At 45.7% G+C, this 16,012-nt stretch overlaps 1 protein-coding gene across 1 annotated transcript in view; it reads right to left on the bottom strand.

Annotated features, from left to right (window-relative positions):
* DENND3 (DENN domain containing 3) overlaps positions 1-16,012 on the bottom strand; it is a 129,814-nt gene that overhangs the window by 61,023 nt on the left and 52,779 nt on the right. Inside the window, exons 2-4 of the mRNA XM_073632302.1 lie at positions 11,825-12,092; positions 9,495-9,610; positions 5,999-6,141 (exon numbers count right to left, since the gene is read on the bottom strand). Of these exons, the coding sequence (XP_073488403.1) occupies positions 5,999-6,141; positions 9,495-9,610; positions 11,825-12,092 (527 nt within the window). The remainder of the gene's footprint in view (positions 1-5,998; positions 6,142-9,494; positions 9,611-11,824; positions 12,093-16,012) is intronic.

Genomic DNA, 16,012 nt, shown 5'->3' with positions numbered 1-16,012 from the left:
GTAAGTGCATCCAAAAGCCAATCTAGTAGAAAAATAACCCCACCAGGATAGAGCACCTGAAGGGCTATTAATAGCAGTATAAAAATATACCGTATTTATCGGCGTATAACACCCACATTCATTTTAAAGAGGGAAGTTTCAGGAAAAAAAACTTCAATTTTAAATAAGGAACTTTGAAGCGAAATAAGGGTCAGTGCCCATCTGCAGCCTCACCATTGCCATCGATGCAGCCTCATCAGTCATCATCAATGCAGCAGCCTCATCAGTCATCATCAATGCAGCAGCCTCATCAGTCATCAATGCAGCAGCCTCACCATTGCCATCAATGCAGAAGCTTCACCATTGCCATCAATGCAGAAGCCTCACCCTTGCCATCAATGCAGAAGCCTCACCCTTGCCATCAATGCAGAAGCCTCACCCTTGCCATCAATGCAGAAGCCTCACCCTTGCCATCAATGCAGAAGCCTCACCATTGCCATCAATGCAGAAGCCTCACCATTGCCATCAATGCAGAAGCCTCACCATTGCCATCAATGCAGAAGCCTCACCCTTGCCATCAATGCAGAAGCCTCACCCTTGCCATCAATGCAGAAGCCTCACCCTTTCCATCAATGCAGAAGCCTCACCCTTGCCATCAATGCAGAAGCCTCACCCTTGCCATCAATGCAGAAGCCTCACCCTTGCCATCAATGCAGAAGCCTCACCCTTGCCATCAATGCAGAAGCCTCACCCTTGCCATCAATGCAGAAGCCTCACTCTTGCCATCAATGCAGAAGCCTCACCCTTGCCATCAATGCAGAAGCCTCACCCTTGCCATCAATGCAGAAGCCTCACCCTTGCCATCAATGCAGAAGCCTCGCCCTTGCCATCAATGCAGAAGCCTCGCCCTTGCCATCAATGCAGAAGCCTCGCCCTTGCCATCAATGCAGAAGCCTCGCCATTGCCATCAATGCAGAAGCCTCACCACTGCCATCAATGCAGAAGCCTCGCCATTGCCATCAATGCAGAAGCCTCGCCACTGCCATCAATGCAGAAGCCTCGCCACTGCCATCAATGCAGAAGCCTCACCACTGCCATCAATGCAGAAGCCTCACCACTGCCATCAATGCAGAAGCCTCACCACTGCCATCAATGCAGAAGCCTCACCACTGCCATCAATGCAGAAGCCTCACCACTGCCATCAATGCAGAAGCCTCACCACTGCCATCAATGCAGAAGCCTCACCACTGCCATCAATGCAGAAGCCTCACCACTGCCATCAATGCAGAAGCCTCACCACTGCCATCAATGCAGAAGCCTCACCATTGCCATCAGTGCAGCCTGATCGATGCCCATCTGCAGCCTAAAAGGGACAGGGATGGGGGCGGGACGAGCGCCGACAGATTACATACCGTGAGAATCTCCTATGATAGACAGAACAATGGTCCAATGGCAGCCCAGGAGACGGGACTTCCTATTACAGAGGCCGCCAAGTAAACAGGAGATTTTCACTGCATGTAATCTGATGGCACTCGTCCCACTCCCCTCCCTGTCCCCTCCGAGGCAGCTAAAATTTAAGTATCAGCGTATATAACACGCCAATAAATCAGCGTGTTATACGCCAATAAATACAGTAATTTATTGGACATCAAAAATACAACATACAAAAGCCATAGACTAAGAGTGTCAGTTACCCAAGAAGGGGACCCCCACCCGCAATCCCCCCCATCCAAGCATCCCCCCACCCAAAAGGGCTCACCCCCCACTCCAGCGTCCCAGAGTATGCTGAAAAACCCAACCCCTCCCACTATCCCAAACCACCCCTCCACCAGCAGGTGGAGTCCTCCAATTTAATGAGTGAAATAAGTATTTGACCCCTTCACAAAACATGACTTAGTACTTGGTGGCAAAACCCTTGTTGGCAATCACAGAGGTCAGACGTTCATAGTTGGCCACCAGGTTTGCACACATATCAGGAGGGATTTTGCCCCACTCCTCTTTGCAGATCCTCTCTAAGTCATTAAAGCGGAGGTCCGCCCACCCTTGCAAAAATTAAAAGCCAGCAGCTACATATACTGCAGCTGCTGACTTTTAATAATAGAACACTTACCTGTCCTGGAGTCCAGCAACTTCGGCACCGCAGCTCATGTGTCCATCAGCTGTCAGGGTGCTGTCTCCACCATTGATGGTAAGGGAACCTGGTAGCTAAGCATTATGGCTTCATGCTGTGTCCCTACTGAGCATGCACGAGGCACCAATGCGCTCTCCTACTGGCCCAGCAGCGGGGAAGGAGAAGGAAGCCGAGCTGTGATGTAATGCGCCGCGGCCTGGACTTCAAGGAAGCACCGGAGGGTGGGAGGAGACACTTTTGGGTGGAACTCCACTTTAAGGTTTCAAGGCTGACGTTTGGCAACTCGAACCTTCAGCTCCCTCCACATATTTTCTATGTGATTAAGGTCTAGAGACTGGCTAGGCCACTCCAAGACCTTGATGTGCTTCTTCTTGAGCCACTCCTTTGTTGCCTTGGCCGTGTGTTTTGGGTCATTGTCATGCTGGAACACCCATCCACTGCCCATTTTCAATGCCCTGGCTGAGGGAAGGAGGTTCTCATCCAAGACATGGCCCTGCCCATCGTCCCTTTGATGAAGTGAAGTTGTCCCCTTGGCAGAAAAACACCCCAAAGCATAATGTTTCCACCTCCATGTTTGACAGCGGGGATGGTGTTCTTGGGGTCATAGGCAGCATTTCTCCACCTCCAAATACGGTGAGTTGAGCTAATGCCAAAAGAGCTCAATTTTGGTCTCATCTGACCACAACACTTTCATCCAGTTCTCCTCTGCATCATTTAGATGGTCATTATCAAACTTCAGACGGACCCAGGTGGCTCCCAGGTGTCTTTTATACAGGTAACAGGCTGAGATTAGGAGCACTTCCTTTAAGAGAGTGCTCCTAATCTCAGCTCGTTACCTGTATAGAAGACACCTGGGAGCCAGAAATCTTGCTGATTATTGATAGGGAATCAAATACTTATTTCACTCATTAAAATTCAAATCAATTTATAACTTTTTTGAAATGTTTTTTTCTGGATATTTTTGTTGATATTCTGTCTCTCACTGTTAAAATAAAACCTACCATTAAAATTATAGACTGATCATTTGTCAGTGGTCAAAAGTACAAAATCAGCAGGGGATCAAATACTTTTTTCCCCTCATTGTATGAGCCAACTAATAAGTAGACTGAGCCTGACAAAGGAAGCATTACAGAGAGAACAGGAGACTTTCTCATACAAGTACATGGTACAGCGGGCACATATCAGGAATATGAAATGTTGGGGTAACAAACACTTTAAATTAACTATCTAGAGCCGTAATGGAAACTGTCAATCCCGCACAAAAAACATTTTCCTTTTATTCTCAAGAAGCTGTGACAGTTGGTGGGGATTGGTTTCTATGAAGCACAGACAGATCTTATTATTACACAACAATAAAGGAGGCCGTGTCTGCGAGATCAAAGTCTGAGTGGTGTGTTCCTGGGAACAGCGGTTATAACACGCCGGGCTGTATACTTCACCCTCCATAACATAAACAGAAACACCTTCATTACACAGTGTGAGCCACCCGGACACACCGGGCTCATCAGACGTGGAAGGGAGATTTCATCACTAAACTTTTCTGGAATTGTTTATAACTAATCACAGAGCCTCTAAAAAATAATCTGTCCGATCTCTAGTTAGTGGTAATATATGGATCAAGCTTCACTGTCTTAAAAATAAATGTAAAAAAAAAAAAGCAGTTTTTTGACCTTTTAAATTGGCTACTCAAATCTTCCTTTTTTTTTGGCTGGAGTTCTGCTTTGAAAATACATGCACACTTCCAAATATTAATTATCATTAGTTTGCAGAGTCTGGATCTCTCCTTAGTATTCGTGAGACGTGATGGCGTGTGAGGCAGGGATTTATTTTCCTCTCAGGAAGCGCTCGGTAGGAAATACTGGTATGCCCACCCATATCAACACCGTCTTCTGCTGTTTATGAGATTTCAGCTTTACTCATATCCGCTCACCCCCTACACACTAGAGCAGTTTTTTACATTTCCACTATGGCTATCTGGTGATAACGGTCATTACTTCAAGCCAAACTCCAGAAATTATTTTTACTGTGCGGTTACATTGCTCCAGCCTGGCACCAACCAACAGGGGGTCACTCACTTGCCACCATTCAGACAACTTTTTTTTTTTTTTTTTTTTAAACACAAGGGAACTCAGTCAAGTAATTGCCAGACCATTGTTCCTAATTTTTACTGACAGTCTACTGACTGGAATGGTACCAGCTGACTGGAGAAAATTCAATGTAGCACCAATATTTAAAAAGGGCCCAAAATACATCCATGGGAATTACAGACCAGTTAGCCTAACATCAATAGTATGTAAACTCTTGGAGGGGATGATAAGGGACTATATACAAGATTTTAGTAATGACAACGGTATCATTAGCAGTAATCAGCATGGGTTCATGAAGAATCGTTCTTGCCAAACCAATCTATTAACCTTCTATGAGGAGGTGAGTTGCCATCTAGATAAAGGAAGGCCCGTAGACGTGGTGTATCTGGATTTTGCAAAAGCATTTGACACAGTTCCCCATAAACGTTTACTGTACAAAATAAGGTCCGTTGGCATGGACCATAGTGTGAGTACATGGATTGAAAACTGGCTACAAGGGCGAGTTCAGAGGGTGGTGATAAATGGGGAGTACTCGGAATGGTCAGGGGTGGGTAGTGGGGTTCCCCAGGGTTCTGTGCTGGGACCAATCCTATTTAAAATTTGTTCATAAACAACCTGGAGGATGGGATAAACAGTTCAATCTCTGTATTTGCGGACAATACTAAGCTAAGCAGGGCAATAACTTCTCCGCAGGATGTGGAAACCTTGCAAAAAGATCTGAACAAATTAATGGGGTGGGGCAACTACATGGCAAATGAGGTTCAATGTAGAAAAATGTAAAATAATGCATTTGGGTGGCAAAAATTTGAATGCAATCTATACACTGGGGGAGAACCTCTGGGGGAATCTAGGGTGTAAAAGGACCTGGGGGTCCTAGTAGATGATAGGCTCAGCAATGGCATGCAATGCCTGCCAACAAAGCAAACAAGAATATGCATTAAAAAGGGGATCAACTCCAGAGATAAAACAATAATTCTCCCGCTCTACAAGACTCTGGTCCGGCCGCACCTGGAGTATGCTGTCCAGTTCTGGGCACCAGCCCTCAGGAAGGATGTACTGGAAATGGAGCGAGTACAAAGAAGGGCAACAAAGCTAATAAAGGGTCTGGAGGATCTTAGTTATGAGGAAAGGTTGCGAGCACTGAACTTATTCTCTCTGGAGAAGAGACGCTTGAGAGGGGATATGATTTCAATTTATAAAATACCGAACTGGTGACCCCACAATAGGGAGAAAACTTTTCCGTGGAAGGGAGTTTAACAAGACTCGTGGCCACTCATTAAAATTAGAAGAAAAGAGGTTTAACCTTAAACTACGTAGAGGGTTCTTTACTGTAAGAGCGGCAAGGATGTGGAATTCCCTTCCACAGGCAGTGGTCTCAGCGGGGAGCATTGATAGCTTCAAGAAACTATTAGATAATCACCTGAATGACCGCAACATACAGGGATATACAATGTAATACTGACACATAATCACACATAGGTTGGACTTGATGGACTTGTGTCTTTTTTCGACCTCACCTACTATGCAACAAGGCATTCTCTGATTGGACAAGGTGGAGAGAAGGGTGGCGATGTCCCGATCTCCACCTCATCCAATCATAGAATACCTTGTAGTCATTTGAAAAATAAAAAATGTGGTCGGCGGGAAGGGGTTAAACTTTAGCTGTAAGAAATGCACACATGTACAGTACTCTATTTGTTTCTTTCATACCACTTGCACTAATTGTGGTCAATCTATAAATTGTATTTGTGTTCCAGGTCCCGCCCCCTAAAGTCATCAATAAAACGGAATCAAATCTTACCATGAAAGGCAATCCTTCAGGGCGGTATAGTAGGGATATTTAGATATAACACAAAGGGCGAAGGTAGTGTAGGCATCATAAGTCTTGGTGTGATTGGAAGATGAATCCCAGTAAGCCTGTCCATTGGACAGCCCCAGCGTTTCCTAGAGAAACAAAACAAAAGCTCCAGTGACTGCAAAGTATAAGAGTATTCAGCTTCAAAACAGGGGGCCGGCAGCCATGTTTTTGTGGGCGGATACAATACGTTCTCGGTCAGAGATGGCGCTCTACATTCTTTATACAGTGCAGGACCTGCACTCCTACTTAAGGGCTGGTTCCAACTATATACAGTCCAGTGCAGTTTTTTTCTGCATCAGAAACACATGGATAGTAGGTGCTATGGTTTTCAATGGCCTAGTTCACACCAGTGTGGTCATTTCCAGTGCGTTCCAGTTCCAGACTGCACTGTACTGGAGTGTGGTCAAATGCATAAAAAAAATGCACCGTAACGCGCCTAAAAAGCACCAAAAAACATACTGAAACACACGTCCTTATGTAGCCACTTAAGGACTGGGAGAATTTACCGCTTAATGACCAGGCCATTTTTTGCGATACGGCACTGCGGCGCTTTAACTGACAATTGCGCGATCATGCAACGCTGTACTAAAAACAAAATTGAGGTTCTTTTTTCCCCACAAATAGAGCTTTCTTTTGATCACCTCTGCTGTTTTTATTTTTTGCGCTGTAAACAAAAAAAGAGCGACAATTTTGGAAAAAACAAAAAAAAACAATATTTTAGAATATTTGCTATAATAAAATATCCCCAAAAAAAAAATGTAAAAAAAGAAATTTCTTCATCAGTTTAGGCCGATATATATTCTTCTACATATTTTTGGTAAAAAAAAAAAAAAAAAAAAAAAAAAACACGCAATAAGCGTATATTTATTGGTTTGCGCAAAAGTTTTTTCTGCAATTTTTAGCGGCAGACACATCAGACACTTTGGACACATTTTTGCAACCATTGACATTTATACAGCGATCAGTGCTATAAAAATGCACTGATTACTGTGTAAATGACACTGGCAGGAAATGGGTAACACTAGGGGGCGATCAAGGGGTTAAATGTGTTCCCTGCTAGGAGTTTCTAACTGTATGGGGGATGGGACTTACTAGAGGAGGAGCCAGATCGCTGCCCCTACTTAGTAGGAACAGACAGACAATCTGTCTCTCCGCCCTGACAGAATGGGGATGCGTGTGTTTACACACACACACTCCCGTTCTGGCTCACATGCCCACAAATCGTGCGTGGCCGGCGGACATCACGGCCGTCGGCCAGGTGCATCGTGTCCCCCGCTGTGCAGCGGCGGCGAGCGTCTGCTAGAGCTGTTTAAAGGGCCGACATACAGCTACGGCCATTCACGGGAACGAGCCGACCTGCCGCTGTACAACGACGGCGGCTGGTCGGCAAGTGGTTAAGGTGAAAAAGAAAGAAGGGAAAAAACGAGCGCAACAAAAACACACCAAAAAGGCATCAAAAACGCACTGGAATGCATCAACATGCGTCAAAAACTTGCATGTAGAAAAGCATGTGGAAGGCCTCCAGACTGCGTTTCTATGGTGTGAGCTGGTCCCAACAGCGGTCCATAGCTAAAGTGCCACATTCACTATGATATCTAGAGGTAGAGCTTGACAGATGACAAACGGAGCTGCGTTGTCAGGTGGCAGTTTAGCAGGGACTGTGCAGTCCTAGCCTACTCAACTACCAACCATGACGTTCGTCGGGCAAAAAATGTGTGTGTGGTAAGGAGTGCCAACTTGGTGATTTGTTTAAATTACGCATGGCAGAAACAAAAGGACTCCAATCAGCAAAGCTCATGCTGTGTTCTGATTGGGGAACTATAGTCCGGCATGTTGGACCTCCGTAGAGAGACCGCTGCTTCCAAAACACAGAGAGCAGTGAGGTACTTCTCTACAGCATGCTGGCCGGGAAAAAGCCATTGTATACAGGCTGTGGGCACTTTCTAAAAATAAGAGCACAGTGGCTAAAGTAGTTAGCACTTCTGCCTGGCAGCAATGGGGTCCAAATTCTAACCAAAGCACTACCTGCCCGGAGTTTGCATGTTCTCCCTGTGCCTGCGTGGGTACTCCGGTTTTCTCCCACACTCCAAAGACATGCTGGTAGGTTAGCTGGCTCCTGTTTAAATTGGCCCCAGTATGTGTATCAATGAGAGTTAGGCTCCTTAAAGCAGAACTCCACCCAAAAAAGGGGAAGCTCTGCTTGTTTGCACCCTCCCCCCTCCACTGCCACATTTGGCACTTTTTTTGGGGGGTACCTGTGTTGACAGGGTAAAATCGCCGCGGCGACCTATGAGTATGTCCGCCCCCTCCTCATTAATCCCCCCCCCCCCCGCTGCCTTCTAGGACACACACAGGTCCCAGAAGATGGTGGGACCATTCACAAAGCGCAGAGTGACTCGCGCATGCGCAATAGGAAACCGGCTGTGAAGCCTTAAGGCTTTACTTAGTGAAGATGCCAGCGCCTGCACCCAAAGCCAAATGAAGAATCGGCTTGGGTGAGGACATCGGTAGATCCCTGGAGAGGTAATTGTCCTTATATATTTGTAGCTACTGACTTAATTTTTTTTGGGGGGGGGGGGGACTGAACCTCCTCTTTAAAAAATTGTAAGCTCATTGAGGGGAGGAACTGCTATCAATATACAATATATATGTAAGCGCTGCCTGAATTGCCAATGCTATATAAGCACTTATAATATATAAAACCGTAAGGGCTTTTTCAGGCATGCTGCAGTTCCTACCATCCTCTGAAAAGCGATCCACTGGAAGTGAAGCAAAGGCTGACAGGTGTTCATGAGGTGGTACTGCAGCCTCCTGTTTTTTTCTTCAATCGCCTAATGGCAATTTTACATTGTGGGACCGCGCTGCAACTATGAGCTGAGTGTTCGGCTCGCAGATGTGGTGCGGCCCCAATTCAATAGGTGAGTTGGACAAGCAGTACCACTTGTCATACTCTGCACCCCAACTTAATAATGCCACAGGCACAAAAAAAAGGAGGCGGGGCTCCGTGTCTGAATGGATACACGGAGCTCTGACTCAGCTCGGGTGCCCCCATTGCAAGCTGCTGGCTATGGGGGCACTCGATAGGAGGGAGGGGCTAGGAGCAGTGAAGAGGGACCTGAAAAAAGGAGGAACCGAGTTGCCCTGTGCAAATCCAACTGCACAGAGGAGGGAAGTATAACATGTTTATTTTTATCTATTTTTTTTAAATACAACGAGACTTTACAAACACTTTAAAATACTGTATGTGCGAACTAAAAATACACTGGACCTGCAATATAAATTTCACAAGCAACAAAAGAACAATCATGCAGCACTCTGGTCACGAGCAACATCTACAATTATCTTGTCTAATGAGCGGATCTGTCCATGGAATGTGGAGGACACCAGATTACAGGCTGTACATTAGAGGACACGATCACAAGATCTGTATGTCACATACCTGGATGGATCTGGAGAACTGCGCCACCACGCCATATGTTCTGTTCCCCAAAACATCTGTGAACACCAGGAAGTGGAAATAGTCTTCTTTAGATTCAGAGGTTACAGGTAGCCCTCCTATGGGGAGAATGGCATTATAAAAACACTCTACTACTAAAAAAAAACATGAGGCTATATAAAATGTCAGATATACAAAGCACAAAGTTATATCCCATGTCACATTTTGGTGGTGGTACTGCCTATTCAAGTGAATGGGGTCACATCGCAACCACCCTGTAACAGCATGTTGCACCACAGTGGTTCAGACATTTAGGGGTTAAAGTATTTCGGTGAGGAGGTGACATCTCCTCCTCTCCCAGCCACCTCTCAGAAATCAATTTCCAGAGGAGTTTTTCTGATTCCAGTTGCCCTTTGCTGCTCCTCCCTGGCCAACACCTCACTTATAATGAACAGCTGAGGTTGTGTGCAGAACTGCTAATGATTTCCAAAAGACACATTTTGGGTTTGGACATACACTACTGTACTTCAGAACTCTCACCAGAGAGAGAGTTAAATCCCCAGGAGACCCGGTGCACATAACACTTTAACCCATTAACATTCTGTGTTGTGGTTTAGAAATAAAATTTAATTTTTATTTCTGTCAGGGCTGTCTGTATCTCCTCCCCAGGCAAAAGCCCAAATGATTAGATTTCCAATGAGGGAGGTACAGGGAGACATGAAACCACAACCCCTCCCCATTCTACAAAACTCCTTGTGCCCCCTCCCCATTCTGCAGAGCTCATTGCCTCCTTTGATCCTGCAGGAATCCTCCTGCCCCCCGCCTCCATTCTGCAGGGCTCCTCCTGCCCTCCTCTCCATTCTACAGGGCTCCTCCTGCCCTCCTCTCCATTCTACAGGGCTCCTCCTGCCCCCCCCTCCACTCTCCATTCTGCAGGGCTCCTCTTGCCCCCCCTCCATTCTGCAGGGCTCCTCCTGCCCTCCTCTCCATTCTGCAGGGCTCCTCCTGCCCTCCTCTCCATTCTGCAGGGCTCCTCCTGCCCTCCTCTCCATTCTGCAGGGCTCCTCCTGCCCCCCTCTCCATTCTGCAGGGCTCCTCCTGCCCCCCTCTCCATTCTGCAGGGCTCCTCCTGCCCCCCTCTCCATTCTGCAGGGCTCCTCCTGCCCCCCTCTCCATTCTACAGGGCTCCTCCTGCCCCCCTCTCCATTCTACAGGGCTCCTCCTGCCCCCCTCTCCATTCTACAGGGCTCCTCCTGCCCCCCTCTCCATTCTACAGGGCTCCTCCTGCCCCCCTCTCCATTCTACAGGGCTCCTCCTGCCCCCTCTTCATTCTACAGGGCTCCTCCTGCCCCCCTCTCCATCCTACAGGGCTCCTCCTGCCCGCTTCTCCATTCTGCAGGGCTCCTCGTGTTCCCTCTCTATTCTGGACCCTTTTTCGTGTCCCCTCTCCATGCTGAACCCTTCCTCGTGTCCCCTTCTCCCTTCTGCAGCCTTTCTTGTTGTACAGCCCTTTTCCTCCTCTGCTGCCTCCGAGAGAGACTAGTGTAGTAGCTGCTGTCTTGTGTTTCTGCTGGTTTTGTTGTTGTAAATGATAGCCATCCTAATCTTCTCCAAACTAGCTGGCGGCTGCGGGAGGTTGTCACTCGGTCTTTTATCACTACAAATGGAGCAGAGGAGACAAAGAGCTGGACGGCAAGGAGAGCTAGCAGCTTAGTAGGAAGTAGGGACTGTGCCGGCTTTGTGTCTGCCACGCTCCCTCTCCTCCTATGCGATCAGTTAATAGTAATTAAGTATTCATCTCCTTGCTCCAAGCAGACCACACTGCACCCGAACCACTGCACAGATTTTAATGGGGAGGAGTGCTTTGTGCACTGAGGGATTTCAAGTGTTAGTTGACCTTTTCACAAACAAACAAAAGGTGAACTAACTCAACTCTACACCGCTCCCCTGCTGCACTTCTCTCCTTCCTTATCTTCTGATGCCCATGCACCCGATGTAGCAGTCTGGGCATTTGAAAAATGCAATACACAGCCTGGAGGCTGTTTGGCATCATGGTGCTGAGCCAGCATTGGTCAGCGCTGATGACAGATGCCACGCTGACCAATAAGAATCTCTTCGAGCTCTCTCAGAAGAAAGTGCTCATCTTTCGAATACCCAGAAAGCTAACTCAGCTAGCCTGGGCAGTGAAAGATAGTCATCCCTCCCAAGTTCAGAGGGAACTGGGGGAGTAGGGAGGGTGTTGTGGGTAAGTTCACAATTTCATGTTTTGCGAAAAAGAGAAGGATTTCAATCTTTATATACAACCTTTCATGACAATGTTCTGTTCAGAGTACCTGGAAAGCACAGCTGCGGCAATCCTACAAGATCGATGTCTTTGGGTACACTGATCTCCTCTGTGGTGGTCTCTTTCCCACTGTTAGCAGAACCGACTTCAAACTTGGGTTTCTCTTTCTTCTTGCGGAAGGAGCGCCGCCTGGGAAGCCGCTGGAAGTTGCCCTGAGATGCCGACGCCGTTTCATCTTTGGGAATGAAAGGAGGAACGAAGACAGAGGTGATCTCCGGCTCCAAAGATTGCAGATGACGTATTCCCTTCTGTGTGACCTGAGGGTGAGAGACGCAAAGAATAATATAGTGAGATGTAAAAAACAGTTGGATTTAAAGGGACCCTGTGGCCAACAATTGATTTCAACAGCTATTTAATAAAAATTAAAGTGAAAATAATGGTAATATATATATATATATATATATATATATATATATATATATATATATATATATATATATATATATATATATATAAACAATAATAATAATATAATAATTTAGCATAAAAATATTTAACAAAAAATAATTACAGCATTGGAATTATGATGTTATTCTAAAATAATAATATATGTGCATTTTATTAATTTTTAATATTTACCTGTAAAAGCCTAGAGTAGACATCCAAAAACCCGGAAACTGCTGCTGGGTGCCGCCATCTTGGATGTTAAGCGAGCTACCCCAGCAGGACCAGAGCCGTCACTCAAGTAACTCTCTATGGCAGGGATATGCAATTAGCGGACCTCCAGCTGTTGCAAAACTACAAGTCCCAGCATGCCTCTGCCTCTGGGTGTCATGCTTGTGGCTGTCAGAGTCTTGCTATGCCTCATGGGACTTGTAGTTCTGCAACAGCTGGAGGTCCGCTAATTGCATATCCCTGGTCTATGGTATTCCCTTCACTCCTCCCCTGGCCACTACATAAAAGGTTATGTAGGGAAATGAGGGGAGGGGCATAGCGGATATACCAGCACAGACATTAATTAAGACACCCCCAGAAGAGGAGAGAGATATGATGTTCAAGGAGGCAGGGGGCTGAGCTAGAGAACTGACTCTCCTCATAAGTCAAATATTCTATCAATTTTACCGGCACATTGCAAGTGATTAAAAAAAAAATGTTAAACCCTCCTCCACGCTACAATATATACCCCAATAATGTAAAAAACTCCCAATAATTTAATGTAATAATTCAAAGAACAGTGACACACTGCTGCTGCTGCATAAAACCACTCCTAAATCAAAAAGTATATCAATTCAAAATAGTGAAATCAAATGCAGCGCTGTGTGTAAAAAAAATAAATATTAAAAAAACACAACACAATAGCAAAGTGTAAAAATACTATAATTGATAACCAAAATAGATATTCCGTGATACTCGGTACATCAAACCACAACGTACATCAATGTACACATTTGTTAAAAAGTTTAATAATTTAATAGATATCAACAAACTGTAAAGTCCACAAACACAAATCCACCGCGATTCTCTGTGTAAAAAAAAAAAATCTTCCAATAAGCCCAAATGGTGCTCAGCGCCTTCACCACCCTCCAGACAGGCACTCACCATACCATTCCTTTCTAATCAAGGATCACTATGGAAAGTTGAAGACCAGGATTTTCTGGCACTTTGTGTTTGCATGTAAAAATCTGTTTTGCTAGAAAATTACTTAGAACCCCCCCCCCCAAATATATTTTTATAAAAGCAGAAGTCCTAGAGCACGGGGGACGGGGGGGGGGGCTTTAATTTTTTTATTTTATTTTTCCCCTGTGATAGCAATAGGCATGTGACAAGTACTCTTTATGGAGTGATCCCTATGCTCATAACTTCCAGTTTCCTATATCATAGAGGTGAACAGAGCCATTCTGGTCTCAGTTTGCCTCTATGATTAGCTGGTGGAAGCGCCTGTGGTTGATCAGGTATCCTGGGACGGTAGAGCCAGAGAAAGCAGCAGGAGGCAGCTGGGGGGTGGGAGTCGTCCCCTTCCACTGCCTATAAGCAAACCAGCAGCTAGTTGGTTGCTAGGATTGGTTTTACTAGAGAGCCAACCGTAGGCCCTAAAAAAACAATCCTGGGATTGATGCCTGCAGTAGTATAACCACTTGAGGTCCAGTGGTGTACTGGTATGTCACTGGTCATTAAGTGGTTAAAAGAGAAGTCCAGGAATTAAAGAAAATCCACCTAGGTGGATGCAGCATTGCTCCGATGCTGCATTTATCCCCCAGTGGCTCTGCACCGAGAACCGAGCGATCACAGACCGCTGATCGCTCGGTTCTTGATCTTCAGTGAGCAGAGAGCACTGACTGTCAGTCACTGCTCTGTGTTCTGCCCCTGCAGCACTCACTGGAGCACCAGGCTGTGCAGGAGGTGGGAGGGGCCGGCTCATGCTCTCCCCGACACACTGAGAGGCTAAGCCAGCTGCTGGTCAGGCATCTAGGTGGATCACGTCATTAAAGTCAGGATCTCTCCACAGCCTGGACCAGCCGAGTGATGTCAGCCACCAGCAGACTTTAGCTCACGGTTGGCTGAATATGTGATCCCCAGAGGTATAGCCAAATTCCCTGCAGAATCCCCCTCCATGGGTTAATGGTTCTCTCCTCTAAATATCCACAGAACCTGTTATAAAATAAAGTCCCAATAGTGCGAAACCATCAAGATAGTCCCAATAGATGAGATCCCATCCAGCCACTTGCAGAGTGTAGAGCCGGCCGCTCTGCAGGCACTCATCTCTCATCACACACTGGATCAGCCAGGTTTACAATCTGATCCAATCGGATCTTGATGGTATCACACTATTGACACTTTATCTTAGAACATGTCCTCTGGATATTTAAAAAGGAGAACGGAGGAGAGAACCGATAACCCATGGAGGAGATTCTGCAGCAGTGAACAGTCACTCCTCTTAAAGAGGAACTGCAGTCCGCTCACATGATTTTTTTAATAAAAACATCTTTACCATTCTGAAGCTTCCCTCCAACCACTTTACATATTATTTTATATATACTGTGATTCTGTATTAGCCAAATAGGCTGCAGAAATCTCCCTCCACTGAGTCTGGCTGCAGCCATTTTAACTGTGGGCAGCTGAAGCCTGTTCACTTCCTGGATTCACACAGAGGCACACCTCCAGCTCTGCAGCTCTCATTGGTCCTCTTATGATTCATTCCCCCCTCCCTTCCTGACAAACTCTCACGAGAGTGAGTGAGAGCGCTGTGCACTAAGGTTGCCACCTCTTCTTCAAGCCAAACTCAAAACACTTTAGCAGCACAGGGCCATTTTTTTTTTTTTTTGTAGTAAACACTATATAATTATAAAAGACCCAGGACACCTTTGGGTGCCCCAAGGAGAGTAGTAACTATGCACGCTGTGGTGGACAGTGGGTGTGGCCAAACTGCTCTTGCTGACATCACCCCCGGTCAGTGGTGCCAAACCTGCACCCAGACAGCCACCCGCAGCTCCCTTACAGCAACAGATTTGTGTGCGACTATCTCAGTTACTTGGGGAGCCACAGTCCGGTCTGAATAATGTGTCCGGGTTTGAGGCAGAATGAAACCTGGACACGTGATTCAAAACCCGGACTGTCCGGGTGAATCCTGGACAGGTGGCAACCCTACTGTGCATGATGTCAAAAGCCCAGACAAGAAACAGGAAGTGGGCGTATAAGGTATTTACTGGCAGAAAAAAAAAACGTTTTACTATCCAAAGTTAAAATAACAACAAGGGCAGAAGATTTAATAGATGAAAAGATGAAAAGATGACTGAAGTTCCACTTTAATCTTTCCATGCCGATCTTTGATTAGAAAGGCATTTTGTTATGGCGAGTGTCTGTCTGGAGGGTGGGGAAGGCGCTGAGCACCAATAGGACTTATTGGAAGATTTTTCATACAGAGAATCGCGGTGGATTTGCGTTTTGGGATTTTATAAAATGTTGAGATCTCTTGAATTATTACACTTTTTAACAAATGGTGACATGGCGCACGTGGGGGTCTGATGTACCGAGCTTCACGGAATATTGGTTGGTTATCAATTATAGTATTTTTACACTTTGTTATTTATTTTAGTTTTTTGTTTATTTCACACAGCGCTGCATTTGATTTAAGTTTTTTTATAATTAATTTACTTTTTTTTTTTAATTCATTTATTTTAAAAATTGAAATTAGAAAAGGAAATTAGCTGCATGTAAGAGTTTAAAATACTTTCATTCA

This window comes from Aquarana catesbeiana, linkage group LG05, assembly GCF_042186555.1.
Source record: "Aquarana catesbeiana isolate 2022-GZ linkage group LG05, ASM4218655v1, whole genome shotgun sequence".
In the NCBI taxonomy this organism is placed as follows: domain Eukaryota; kingdom Metazoa; phylum Chordata; class Amphibia; order Anura; family Ranidae; genus Aquarana; species Aquarana catesbeiana.
The sequence above is the reverse complement of the archived record's forward strand: the minus strand, read 5'-3'. Positions and strand labels throughout refer to the sequence as shown.